The sequence below is a fragment of the Pteropus medius genome, unplaced genomic scaffold (assembly GCF_902729225.1).
Source record: "Pteropus medius unplaced genomic scaffold, Ma_sr-lr_union100, whole genome shotgun sequence".
Classification (NCBI taxonomy): domain Eukaryota; kingdom Metazoa; phylum Chordata; class Mammalia; order Chiroptera; family Pteropodidae; genus Pteropus; species Pteropus medius.
Window position 1 is genome coordinate 2,554,786 of NW_024350927.1, and position 13,905 is coordinate 2,568,690.

The 13,905-nt window shown below is 51.7% G+C and overlaps 1 protein-coding gene across 4 annotated transcripts in view; it reads right to left on the reverse strand.

Moving 5' to 3' along the window:
- FHAD1 (forkhead associated phosphopeptide binding domain 1) overlaps nt 1-13,905 on the reverse strand; it is a 109,072-nt gene that overhangs the window by 9,709 nt on the left and 85,458 nt on the right. For 2 of the 4 annotated variants that reach the window (XM_039842150.1, XM_039842151.1), the window contains exons 24-32: nt 13,174-13,280; nt 12,189-12,348; nt 10,874-11,006; nt 7,053-7,182; nt 6,383-6,507; nt 4,716-4,811; nt 4,060-4,280; nt 3,328-3,493; nt 40-120 (exon numbers count right to left, since the gene is read on the reverse strand). In XM_039842150.1, the coding sequence (XP_039698084.1) occupies nt 40-120; nt 3,328-3,493; nt 4,060-4,280; nt 4,716-4,811; nt 6,383-6,507; nt 7,053-7,182; nt 10,874-11,006; nt 12,189-12,348; nt 13,174-13,280 (1,219 nt within the window). The remainder of the gene's footprint in view (nt 1-39; nt 121-3,327; nt 3,494-4,059; nt 4,281-4,715; nt 4,812-6,382; nt 6,508-7,052; nt 7,183-10,873; nt 11,007-12,188; nt 12,349-13,173; nt 13,281-13,905) is intronic. The other 2 variants (XM_039842154.1, XM_039842153.1) reach the window with 1 other exon arrangement.

Here is a 13,905-nt window from a genome sequence, read left to right on the forward strand (position 1 = left end):
AACACTATATGGAGTTGGTGTCAGAAAACCTCTCCATACCTGCCTCTCTTTCTCTTTGAAGGCGCAGTTGCAAGGTGTTGATTCTTTTGCATTTCTCTGTTCGTGATCCTCTACACGTTCCTGAATGAAAATATCAGGTGAGCGAGAGAGCGTTTAGTGTGCCCTTACCTGTCCCATGCCGGGACGCACCTCTGAGGCTTCTAGGAGATGCTGGGATTCAGGAGTCGAGAGGCAAAAACTGGCGGGGGTGGGGAGCAGGTGGGGGCGTTTTTCTTCAGCCGTCTTCTATCCACCTGCTACGCCACCTTGACCACACCTCACTTCTTCATCCTTGTGTGGGCCGAGGGCACCACCTCCATCCTATTCTCGTCCCACACGACATCTACCAATGTCTACTCCTTGGTCAAAAACACACAGGTGGCACCGAGGGAACCAGGATCTTGAGACTGCCTGGGCCCAAAGAAATCTTGGAAAATAGTGAGTCAAACAGAACAGCGATGATAATGATGATGGTGTAAGAGCATCTATCGAGTGGTTCCGTGTGCTAAGGGTTTCGTATACATGCTCTCATCGCATCGGATGCTGGGAGTTTTAGGTGGCATTTTTATTCTCGCCTTAAAGGTGAGGGATCTGAGGTTAAATAAGCAGAAGGAAGGCTAGGGGCTCTCACCCAGCTGAGACCACTTGGCAACGCTGTGGCCACGCCCCTTGGCTAGGATTTGATTGGCAGGACAACAGAGCTGCTTCCCCAGCCCGAAGCAGCCAGTGCACTTCAGCCTTTCTCACACTTTGAGCCCAAGAAAAGGGCTAAGAAAGGGCTTGCGTGCTTCTCAAATGGTAACTTCTGTGCATTTAAGATTTCTTATTGAAATTCCGGCCTTAACTCATTCACAGAAAGTATCGGGGCCTTTTCCTGGCTGTAGCCCTAGATGTATTCACCGAATAGAAAAAGAGGTTCACAAAAGAGCTGCCGGCTTTGGGAGGACCGGGAAAGCGGAAAGCGGCTCAGGGAGTGCTGAGCATGTCAGCTGGCAGGAAGCTCTCTGCAAGAAATACGTGCCCCCAGCCATCCACAAGTTGCCTTTTCTCTCCCCCATAGTAACGGAGCTTGCTGGGTGCCAGGCACTGCAGCATTATGTCACCGAACCCTCCTGTTGCCCCCATGAAGTGGATCCCATTGTTACCATTTTGGCTGTTTTTGTTGAGGACCCTAAGATGCAGAGGCCAAGCCATGTCCTCAAGGTCACTGAGGGGCAGAGGTGGGGCTCGAATCCTATTCGTTGGACTCGGAAGTCCGCCCGCGAACTCTGAGAGACGCTGCCGCCTTCTCTAGTGATGTGGGGAGTGGACTAGACGGAGCGCGGCCTGGGCTACTGTGATTGTCGCTCTGTCACATGGACAGAGCCGCGGACCCAGGGCATTCCAGGGGCAACTGGAGGCTGACGACAAGGTTCTCTGTGAGTGCCAGCCCTGAAGTTTCCCCAGCATTTTATATCAAGCCTCATTTTCATAGCCAAAAGTGTTAGTATGGAAGTATGACTTTTGATTCTGGAAAGTTCTGCTTGGTGAAGAGATGTTCTGACGTTAAGGCTACAAACAACATTTTTTTGGAGGGTGGTGGCGGTTCTGAAGCTCAAGGGGAGTAATTTCATGTCCCAGGGCTTCGAACGTGCCACCTCTATCAACAGGTGACATTTCCTACAGGAGACCGAAAAAAAATTAAGGCTCCTTGCGAAACTATTAGGTGCAAAATTGAAAACAAAAAAGGGAATTTTATTTTTCTTTACCTACCATTTCAAAAACGAATATATACTCCTTGGAAGGAACTGATGCCAAGACAGACGCACACGAGTTCCCTTTCAAATCCCGCAAAACTTTAAAATTGATGATTATTTTTTTTTGTCCGACAAACAGGAATTTCTGGCAACATATTAATAGCAAACCTTGAGTGCAAACCCAAGTCCTGGAGTGCAAACCCCAGGAGCACCGGTGAGTGAAGGGTGAGGGGACGCCCTGGCCGGGAGATGGCGAGGGACAAGGGTGGGGAAGCGAACCGGGGGGTGGGGACGGCAGGTCTGGGTGGGATTTCTGTCTCTGCCACTGAGTGTCAGCTTCAGTTTTCCCCTCTCTCCAAGGGGCTGACTCTTGCCAGCGTTCCTTGCAGAGATGTTGGGGGAGGGGAAGCGTGTGGCGCGGGTGTGGCCACTCCGTAAGGGCTCAGTAAATAATGTCATCGGTGCTGCCACGATTGTGGCTACAGTTCTTATAAATCCCAATTGTGAATCCCGTGCATTTGAAAGTTCCCAGATCTAGCTCTTCTGGGGATCCTGGCACAGATTCCACCCAGTCATTTCAGATCCTTCTCCACTGAAGGGTGACTAGTGCCCAACAGGCTGGCACGGCCCCGCATTGTGTATGAACAAGGCAGCCCATGAATAATGCACTGAAGCCTGTTTATGCAAACCCTCAGGTTTCCTTACATTTTTAGCCAGCACATGACAATGGCCTTTTTGGTGCCCTTTGCTGTCCCGTTCTGTGGTCTGGTGTCTCTGCTTTGGGGCTAGTCTGCCAAGCCCTGGGGTGGTGGTGGGTGGGGGGCGCCTCAGAAGGGGTGAGCTCTCCAGAGGACACATCAAAGGAAAAGTCGGAGCTCTGTCCCTGGCCCAGCTGTCCCTGGTGTTGCCTGGCGTGAGAGGAAGCTGTCCTCTGCCTGAGGCAGCCCCATGACACACGCAGACAGAGGTCTGTGATGTCTAATTCAGAGCAGCGCATGGAAGCGCCACATCCGGTGCTTTCTCAGAGCAGGATCATTTCCGGGGGCTACTGGCCAAGGAGTCTGCTGTCTGGAAGGTTTGCAGGTCAGAGGGCAGCCTCCCTCAGGGAACTTAACTGAAGTAAGCTCGTTACCTGTCTGTTCTGCACTAAAAGATACATTCTTCAAGGACATCCATCCATCCATCCCATTCACCTGTCCGTCCGTCCACCAAATATTTTTTGAGTATCTACTATGTTCTGGGAGCTCGCAACAGCGAGAGCCAACCTCTAGTCTCAGAGATCGTATCCATTTACATAGATCGTATCCATCTATATATGCCCTCAGGACCTGGCAGAACAATAAAAACATGCATAATGGCCACCATTTAAAAAAGTACAGGTGAATTTCATAGAGGTTAAGAAACCTGCCTGAGATCACATGGTCAGTGGTAAAGCTGAGGTCTAAACCTAGGTCCACCCGATGCTAAAGCTATCCTGCCGCCCTCCTTTGCATCAGTAAATGCGCCGCCCGCATCCCCCTGGGAGTTTCTGCACCCAGCAGGGACCTCTCACCTTCTGCTGCCTGATGACCCTGTTCATCCTCTTCTCCTGGTGCAGCTGGTGCTCCATGCGCTCCAGGGCCTCCTTCAGCAGTGCCTTCTCTTCGGCCTCCTTGTAGATATTGTCCTCCAGCTTTGCCACCTGTGACTGGTACATCTGAACGGACACTTTGCTCTGCCTGAGCATGTGGGAGAGACAAAGTCTCTTGTCCCTTCATCTTTCTCATTCCCCATCAATGTCCCCGACCCGGCGGATTCTCGAGATACTCCCATACACAGCCAACTTAGTGGTTTCGTTACACACAGGCGAGAATGGCAAAGATTTGGGGAGTGGAGGGCAGAATAAAATAGTGAATCGGCTGAGTAAGTGCAGTACGAGGGGGCGGGGGAGCTATGTGACCAGCTCCTCCCAGTTTCCCAGAAAGGGGAGGGAGCCCTGCACCCCCTGAGAATACGGCGGGACTATGAAAAGCTCACAAATGGTGAAACAGCACACAGATTCAGCTTATTTACTGAGACAGAGGAGAGAACTGCAAACACCGAGCACTTCGACGGCTGCTGCCTCGCTGAGACACTTGTCTCTGTCAGGCCCTGGTCATCGTCCTGCCCCCGATCCCCCCCAATATCTTAGTTATTCCACGCCCAGGCCTCTGTCCTCCTGTCTGGTCCTAGGTGTCTGCTGCTGCCCTGAGGTTTAGACGGGAGGATGGTTATCTGGGTCTTTCCGCGGGGACACGGATGGTACCTGAGCTGTTCGATGTCCTTTTCATAGCCTCTCAAAAGCTCCTCTTTCCTCTCCAGCCGGTTCTTGAGTTGAGTGATCTTGTCGAACACCAGATCGAGGTCTCTTTGCCGAAGCTTGTTGACTCTCTCCCTCTCTTTGGGGGAGAGGTATTTCATGGACACGTGACCTGCCATGTCTTTAATGTTCATCAGGCTCCCGAGTGTTTTGCTCATATCCATGTACTACGAGGAAAGCGTTTCGTGGATAAGGGGCCTGGCCCGAGGCCGCCGGTGGCCGCTTTGCGGCGGCCAACATCTAATTCCGTTTCATTCTTTTTTTGGCAAACCGCAGAGAACGAACACACGCTCTGGAAATGAGCGCAACTGGGGCTTTAAGTATGACTTTCATTTTCCGTGCATCTATTTACACTGTGCCTTTTTGAGAGCCCGGGGCAGAGTGACAACAGATATAAACAATCATTCCAACGCCCCGGTTTTTCAAGGAAGCCGGCTCTGGCACGTCGGACCCGTGCTGGGGTAGTACACGGGTCTTGCAGAGTCATTTTAACAGCTGAATATGCACGCAGGGTTGACGTTTAGTTAAACTATCCCGTGGTTAATGTGACTGCAGGGGGCCCGGGATTAGACAGGAGGGGGTCGGAGGCCGTCTGTACATACCAGCTTTTCACTGAGCTCCAAAGCCTCGGCCACATCCATTTTCCCTGATTTCTCTGTGGCCTGGATGAGCCCTGAGTTGGCAGGGCCATTTTGAGGCTGAAATAAAAAAAGAAATAAAAACTCCCTCTTGGCATTCCATGATACATTTCTGCATCCAGATATTAAAACGCTGCGTGGTTACCGAAGAAGAACCTGGGAGAGCTGATTTTCATTTCGGTTCCTGGCTGTGCAGTCTGACATCTCTGTCAACTGCTCTCTCGTAACTGTGGCCCTACCCTTCGGACAGTGACTCTCTGTGAAATGACACTTCTTGTTCTTTGGTCACCGTCTGTCTTCCCTCTAGACCAGCAGTTTTCAGCCAGGGGGGATTTTGTCTACCCTCGCTGCTCCCTGTCCCCAGGCATTTAGTCCTGCCTGGGTACATTTTTGGTTTTTAAAACTGGGGGGTGGGGTTAGGGGGTGCTACAGGCATCCAGTGGGTAGAGGGCAGGGATGCTGCTGCACATCCCCCAGTACTCAGGATAGCCCCACAACCAAGAGCTACTTGGCCCAGAATATCAGCAGCACTGGATTGAGAAACCCTGGTCTGGATAACAAGCTTCAGAGAAACAGGGACCCGTGCTTTTGCTCACTGTCCTGAGCCTTCGGCCTACCATGACAGTTGGTACAGAAGGCACGGAGCGGGCATGTTTGTTGAATGAATGAGCAAAGGTTAAATAGAAAATAACTTTCCTCCTTTGATTAGAGGAATCTGACTTTGATACCCTCATGACAAACCTCCTAGTGCTGGAACCTGGTGGGTGAGCATCACTTCAGAACCCTTCCAGAGACAATGCAGGATGGCGTTTGCAGCTGTGCACTCACTAAGACCCTAGTCAGCCAGCTGGCTGCTGCAAGTCCCTACTGACTGCATGGTAAAGCCACCGGACTGATCAGGGAGTCTGAAGGACCACCTTCAACTTAACCATCAAATCACCTCTGAACATTCTGGCAAGTAAAACCATGCTCTCTAAGAAAGGAAGGCTTTCTTGAATAATACTATTTAAATAATATTTAATAACAGCTATCACTTGCTAAGTGTTCACTATGAGTTAGGCGCTGGGATAAGCACTTTCTGTAATTATCCATCTCCTTTAATTTTTTCATCATCATTTCATAGCTGGGATATGGAGTTCCAGAAAGGTTAACAGCCTCACCCAAGGTCACACTAGGATTCCAACATGGGTCTCTCTGACTCTAGAGCTGGTGTTCTCTCACACGTGGCTCCCTTCTGCTGCCCTTTCTGTGTTCATGGTTTTCAGTTTATAGCAAAAAAGCAAACTTCACGCAAACTCATGGCACAATGTTATAAATTAGCCTGTTGAATATTTTCTGCAGAATATAACACATAATGTGAAAAGGAGGGCCGGCCAGAGGTTGACCTGGCCCAATGTCCATGCGAAAATATATTATGCTGTGCACAAGTGGAAGGCTGCCTTTCTATTCGAACACTGGACCAGTGATAATGCAAGGCTCTGGCCAGTCCGTACAGACGCTGGCCCGTCAGGCAGGACCTGGCCTTGAACTGCTAATATGCAAGGCTGTGCCAGGGCACACAGCTAGTGCCTACCCTCGATGCCCGCCCTCCCACATGACAGTCACTGCAGAGACAAACTTGTTTGGGTTACCACTGTGATCTCTATTCTTGAGAGAGTTGGCAAACCGGATTTTGAGTCCAATATTTTCTGGACATTTTTTTCTATTCTGAGAGTCTTGAAGTCTAGAAGTGATTCATTCAGGTGGTCCTTATGATCTAGAAAAGAAATGATTTAGACTCAAAAGAAAGGCCCAGGAAAAAGTTATTGCATGTAATAACCACCACTGCTATTTACTGGGCTTGTCCAAGGTCACACAGCTAATGTGAGGCTGCAGCCTCTCGTGAATGAGGGTGGAACTTGAACCCAGTTTGCATCCGGGTCCTAGCCCAGGGCTCCACCCACCAGCAAGCTCAGTTATCTTGAGAGCTCTCTCCCCTTCAAACAGGGTATTCTAGGAGGTTCCTCAAGGTTGATCCTTGCGCAGTGTTAGTCCGTGACAAAGATTCCACAGGGCCACAGAGCAATAAGAAAAAGGATAATGTAGTGGGTTCTTCATGAAATCCTGTTTATTTAATATCAAGGCCTGCCCTCGACGCCGAGATCACGTCGGCCCACCTTTTATTTTTTTGTAGTACAACAACCCTTATAGGGCTAGAAGGTGGTGGTCCCGGCCCACCATGCGGGGCCCACAGTGAGCCCTGGCGCCGGGGCCCGAGGCGGCGCTGGGCCCGGAGAGGCTGACAGGCAGGAGGGTGCTTACCTGAGGAGCAGGCCTTCTCGAGTTCTCTGATCCGAGTGCGCAGCTCGGATAAGGCCCTTTTCTGGCGCTGAATGACTTCCTCGTGCCGCGACCCTTTGCACTTGGCCCCCAGGTCGCTGAAGGACTGCTCCTGCGGCCAGAACAGTACAGACGGCAGCTGTACGAGGGCGAGACTCTCCCTCTCTCACATTAGAAGAACCGTGAACCATTCATGTCGCGGATGGCGGAAACCTCGTCGCTTCGTACTTTGGAAAAGGCCGTTACGGGGCTTCGGCAGGGAAAGGATTTTAAAATTTCGTTTCCAATGTAGAGTTAGATCTAGGAAGATTTCCAACTTTCCCAGCTACTTCGCGTCACTATGAATAAAAGACCCCGCTATGGCCCCTCCCCACGTTTCGTTTAATTCCTTCTGATGTCCTAAGCTTGGGTTTCTATTTGTTGTCATGTTGGTCTCGCCCCTGAATGGCACATCAAATTCTGCTCCAGAAGGGGCGTTTTCAGATGGGGACACATGATACTTGCTTCTTAACTGGTAATAAGGGCGGCTGTCTAGTATTTGCTAGGGGGAATTTGATAGACAGGCTCTTGGCTGCTCTGGAGAAAGGACAACCTTCCTCTGAGACTTCCAGAGCTTCTAGAACAGCACTGGGCCACGGAACGTTCTGCCAGGGTGGGCGTGTTCTCTCTCCGCGCCATCCCGTCGTGGACTCCAGGTCACGCGTTTCTCTGGGGTAGGCAGGTCACGCACTTGCCCATCCATTCATTTCACACAGATTTATCGAGCACCTCGATGTGCCGAGCCTTATGCTAGGTCCCGGGGACTCAGCAGTGAATGCAACGGCGATGTTCCTGCTGTGTCGATCCTGCATCCTTGTGTGGGGACACAGACGACAAGTAAGGTGAGTGTGGAAAATATCTGGTGGACAGTGGTGTGGTAGAGAAACCCTGGAAACAGGAGGGGTGTTGAGGATGGTTTTCTGTAGACCTGCTAGGGAAGGTCCCGGGCAAAATGGCCAAAAAAAAAAAAAAAAAAAAAAAGGAAGAAACTGACAATTTGGTTCTTTTATAACAATTTTTAAAATAACAATTTTGGTTCACTTTATATATTCAGCAAATGTGTGTGTGTGTGTAGAGAGGCAGACACTGTTTTAGGCACTGGGAAGAGATCGGGAAACTGGGCGGACAAGCCCCGCTGCCTTGGGGCTCCTTTCTGGGGGGCAGACACAACGACTAAGCAGGCAGGAATGTCAATAATCCCAGAAAGTGGTAAATGAACGAAGCAGAGAGAGGGAGAGAGACATTCGCTTGATCTTTCTTTGAGTCAGCCGATTCTTAGTAAAGGCCTATAGGGCATGTCCTGGGCCCTCAGTAGCCACGCTGGTCATGCGGGTACAAGGCCCATGGCCGAGGGCCTCCTGGGGCTGGTCCACCCACCCCACGTCCCCACCACTTGTTCCTTCCTCCGGACTCTGCTCCAGGTCCCTTCCGGGAGAGGCCTCTCTGGCCACCTGATTGGAAAGAGCCCTTCGCCACCCACCCCATGATTCTCTCTGCCCTGAATCCTGCCGAGTATTTTCTCAGCGCGCTATTCCCACGGGGCATTTTGTTCGATGCTGACTTGTTTATTGCCGGTCTCTCCATTTCCAGAATGTGGGCCCCGTGGGCAAAATCTTTGTCTCCACTGTAGACTATGCTGCGCGCAGGAGATGCTCAATAAACACAGAGCCGAGTGAACAGAGGTCAGACACAGGAGCTGGAAGGAGCTTGCCCCAGCTTCCTGGGTGGGACCAGGGCTCAGCGGCCGAGAGGCGGGGTCACGCCACCCCTGCTGCACTTAGTAGGACCTCACTCGGCCCCGTTCCCGGCTCCGGCTTGCTCACGGGTGGTGTGGCCGGCCCACTTCCTGGTCGGTTCTGCACTGGCCTCACTCTCTTTGCGGGTGTATGTGTGCCCTGGGAGTAGACCCCTGAAGTATCATGCGTGTGCACGTGCACGGGCGTGCACACGCGTGCCTGCGGTCGTGTGGAGGGGAGGAGCTACTGATCGCTCAGCAGCCAGGCTCCGTGACAGACTTTGCTCCGCATGAGAGGCACGCCTGGGCCCGGCACGGCCCTTCCTCCTGGCCCTTCTGGGAATTTGTTTATTTAGAGGAGACGGAGATTCTTTCTCATATGATTCTGAAGCCCTCTGACCCACTCTGGCTTAGAAAGCAGGAAGTGGGCTGAGTGCGGAAACCGTCCTGAGAAGGAACAGACATTTTTCCCTTTTATCTTGCAGCCCCGCTGCCTCCTCCTCCCCAGCTAATCGGCCTCGGAATGGAAACTAATCATCGTGGTGACCAGTCAGCCATCTAGTCCAGCAAACATGTGCACAGTCGGAGTGGGTCTGGTGTGGGCAGGGACCCTAGGCGTCCTCCTCTGCGCCCAGTGGCCTGGCATACATCAGGCGCTCAATACTTGTTGAATGAGCGGACGACTGTGGGCCAGGTCCTGCCCTAAGAGCTTGGGACTCGGGCAGTAGAGGGACCTGCGCCCTGCCCCACTCAGCCATGTGGATCCCCTGTTTGAAGCCACTCTGAGCAGCACGGGGACACTCATGTTGAAGTGCTTGGAGCAGGTGCCGGGCTGCCGAGCGCTGCTGTTTGGGCCACGTGTGGCCCCGGCTCACTGCCGTTGGGCAGGAGAAAGGCGTCTTTGAGGAAGCGAGAAGGCAACTGATGTGCCTGGCCCTGTGTCCAGGCGAAAATCCGAAGGCCACTGCCGCAAGGCCCCGCCGTCCAGTTTCATAAAGCAGAGAGGGAAGCAACACGCTGGTCTCCAGGAGACCCGGGGCCTCGAAGCAGCACGGGACCCACAGTCAGCCAACCACGAACAAGGGGTAGGGGGCAGAACGTGAGTGCCACCTTTGAGGGGCCACACGAGTAGGGCTGTTCTCAAAGACACACTCCCTGTTTGCTGCGCGTTTGGGACTTCCATGCACACCACGGCTTCTGGGCAGGTGCCCAAGAGAAGTCACCATGAGACAGCCGTGGAGTGATGACGGACGGCTGCTGGGGAAGGCCTCCTGGCCCTACCAGGCACAATTTAGCATGTCCTCGGGACCCAGCGATTCCACAGCTAGGAATTTGTTCTACACACATGTGAGGATATTAACTACAGCAATTTGCGGAAGCAGAAACCTCCTAAATGTCCACCAACGAAGGACTGCTTGGACGAAAGGAACACAGTGGAATTCTATGCAGCCGTATAAAAGAATGAGGTCAATCTCTATATACTTATTTGAAAAGATTTTTTGGGAAAAAACAATTTGCAGAATATGTATGGCTTATACCATTATTTTGCAAAAAAAAAAATCTGTTAGATAAATATATGATATATAGGTTTGCGTGTGTTTGCATTTATAAATAAAATTTTCAACAACCCCATGAGGTGGTTGGTGACTGTCATTACTTCTGCTTTCCAGACGAGGGAAGGAACTGGCTCAGAGTAATCTGCTGAGGCCACAGTGTCTGAGAGGAGGAGCTGGGATTAGAACATGGGCAGACCCAGATCCAAGCCTGGTCTACAACCACCGCACGTCACGACTGTCTAAGCATGTGGCAGGTTCTGCGAGGAAGAGGTCTGAAGGCACACGTGCCTGTTGACGGCGCTAACCTCTGGTGACCGTGGTCAGAGAGGCAGGTCTTCTGCTCTTCTACTGATACATTTCCCATAAGCAAGGATGATTTTTGGAACTTAGAATATTTTCAAAAGCAACAAAAGCCCCACTGGGCTCTTCCCTAGCACGTCCTTCTGGGAGCCCAGGCCTGGGCGGGCACTCACCTCTTGGCTGCTCAAGGAAATATCGGTGTGGATGGGTTCTATCTGCACCGAGATGTCACACATCTGGGTAGGATTCCTGGGCTTCTGTTCCTTCTCTTTGTGCAGTTGGAGTTTGGGTTTCTCTTGGGAGACCCTAGGGTAGAGCACAGGAGTCACCGGAGTCAGGGTCCGGGAACCATGAATTACCTTTGTATCCCCCAGCAGAACAGGACAAGAAACTCCATTTTTACAGGTAGTTGAAGTCTTCAAGTCTTCAAGTCTCCTGTCCACAGATGTCTAAAGAATTTAGCTTCATGGGACTTGCAGGAGAGTGGCCAGGGCAGGAGACGCCTGCCTGCCCTTGCTTCCTGCACTGGGTCTGTGGGACACTTGCTGTGTCACTTACAGGGGCATTTACCATGTATCTGCTTTTCCTAATACTCCTACGTGTTAGTCCTTCTATTACCCATAACAATCGCATGAGCTGGCCCATTTTGCAGACAAGGACAGAGACGCACAACAGTTGACCTGTGGTCGTGAAGCTTGTAAGTGGAAGCGTGTGGCTTTGAACCTAGGCAGCCTGGGTCTGGATCTTGTTCGTTTAACCACTATGTGAGTCTGTCTTGCCATGAGCCATGAGGCACACGAAGCTACAGGGTATACATACGTATGACGTCAATTTTACTCAAACTTCCTTGGCGAAAACATTCCTCTTATGTCAAAATATGGATAAGCTATGGATGAAAATGCAAACTCACATGTATTTTTTTAGATGAATCCACGGGACGAGGATATTTTATGTTTATTTTAAGCTGACCTCTGACACTCCCCAGTTCATACATTTGTTTAATAAACATTTATTAAGTTCTCTGTGTGCCAGGCACTGTGTGAACACTGGGAATCAATACCAGGCAAGTCAATAGACTCTGTCCTTGTGGGGAGGGCAGACAATTTAACAGGCATAAACACAGCCTGACTGTATGAAAAGCGGTAGGTTAGGCAAAGTGCTGAGGGGCCCCGGGCAGAGCAGGAGCCTTGTCTACGTTTGGTGAGTGTGAGTGCCACAGGGCTTCCTGGAGGAAGTGGCATTTAAACTAAGAACTGTCATCTGGAATATTGTGCAGGAATGTTTGAGAAGCACGGAACGAAACAAAGCTCTGTTTTAACTGACGAGGCTGTGAAACAATGACACACATGTCATTCATTCATTCATTCATTCACCCATTTATCCATTCAGTTCTTCAGTCGGGATTCACTGAGCTCCCTCTCCCTGTGCAAGGTTCCTTGGGTACTTGGGTGTGCCCGGCCTCCCATGCCACGCAGACACTCCACACACCTGAGCGCCTCCTTGAAGACCTCGAGCTCCCTGTCCTTCTTTTCCATCAGGCTGGTCACGTGCGCCATCCTTTCCTTGAGCACACTCAGCTCGTTGTTTTGTCGCTGGACCAGGGCCACGTTCCTTTCCAGTTCTATCTTCTGCTTCTCGTTAAGCTCTCCTGAGAGCGACACGAAAGCTGGTGAGGGCGTGTCCCACCTTGCGTCTCTGCTCGGGCCACGGCCGATCTGCCAGGCCCCCGAGAACCACGAGGCAGGTCTACCCTCCAGGAATTCTTAGGGGGCTCCAGTCACAGCCAGGAGGTCTGCTCGCGTCTTAGCAAACAGCAGCAAAACAGCACGCAGGCGTTACCTTTCAGCGAGTGCCGGCTCTATGAGGCGCCATGTGCTCTTGCTTTACCCCGGTGTTACAATGGCAGATGCTCTGCTCACGTGTCTTCCGGGTGCAACAGCCTCCAACCCATGACAGGTGGGGGCGAGTACACAGCCCAGCTCCCCTCAAGGGGATAACCCAGAGGTCTGAACTCAGAGTTATCTTGCCCTACTCTAGGTGGCCCCAATGTCCATATGGACCCTAGGAAGCAGGTGTGTTAAGGAGGTTTCACATCAGAGGAAGGACACCTGGCGAGGATAACTCGCCCTAGGCCCCGAAGCTGGTGACGGCTAGGGCCGTGCTACTCCAGGAGGGAGCTTTTGCCCCTAGAGACAAATCCTCCTCAGTGGTAAAAGGGGACTCTCCCGGAAAAAGAAAGTCACATATCAGTGCAGAGGACCAGAGCCCTCTGAGAATGTTCCCCCGGGGAACGTCGGGAACCAGTGCCGCAGCCAGGATTCAGCTTGCGCTGACCCTGAGTTACAAGCTTCGAAACAGCCCCGGGAAGCAGATCGGGGGGCATTTCTAACGCCGAGCATTCCGACTCCCTAGCCCCGTTTCTTTCCTTTCTGGAAGCGGGTCAGGAAGAGACAAAGGTCATAGTAGCACAAACCTCTCAGATCCGACATTCGGCCATGAGCTTCCGTCAGGTTTTTCCTTAAGTTCATGATGACCTCCTGCTGAGACAGGATTTCCTTTTGAGCACTCAATAAATCCTCTCTGAAATTCACAAAAAACCAGGCAAAGTCAGGCCAACTCAGTCTCTGCCGTGTCCTGAGTGCCAGGAAGGGGCCCAGTGTAAATGCAGAGTGATACTCGGTCGGTGATGGCCCATGCGGCCCCAGCCCCAGCGAGGGGGATAAGCGCGTGCGTTGAAATTCTCAGAACAGGCATTCATTGTGAGGCACCGTCACTGAAAAGAAATATATGGAGATAGAACAAAGGACCCCGGCTGTGTTCTGTCTGAGGTTGAAATATGAGTTGCATGAAGGTGACACCTCTTTCTGCCCAAGTATCTGTCAGCATGAATTGATGTGTTTGTAGACTTTTGATCTTGGTGGAAAGAGAGGGAAGATTATTATTTTTTTTTTGTGGGCTCGGGGATTCTTTGAAGACGAGGAAGAAGGAGAGAGGACACCTTCGGTTCCTGATGGGGAGAGGCGGGGCCGGAAATGAATGAATGGTGTTCACGTGACCCTTTGTGGCAATGTGGACTTTGGGGACCAGATAACTGGGGCGGGGGTGGGGGGAACACAGGGAGGGTGAGATGATGACAGCTTCTCTGCCCACCACGCCCCAGGGGGCAGGACATCCTTGGCACTAGGAGGCCCAGAGTGCTTGACAG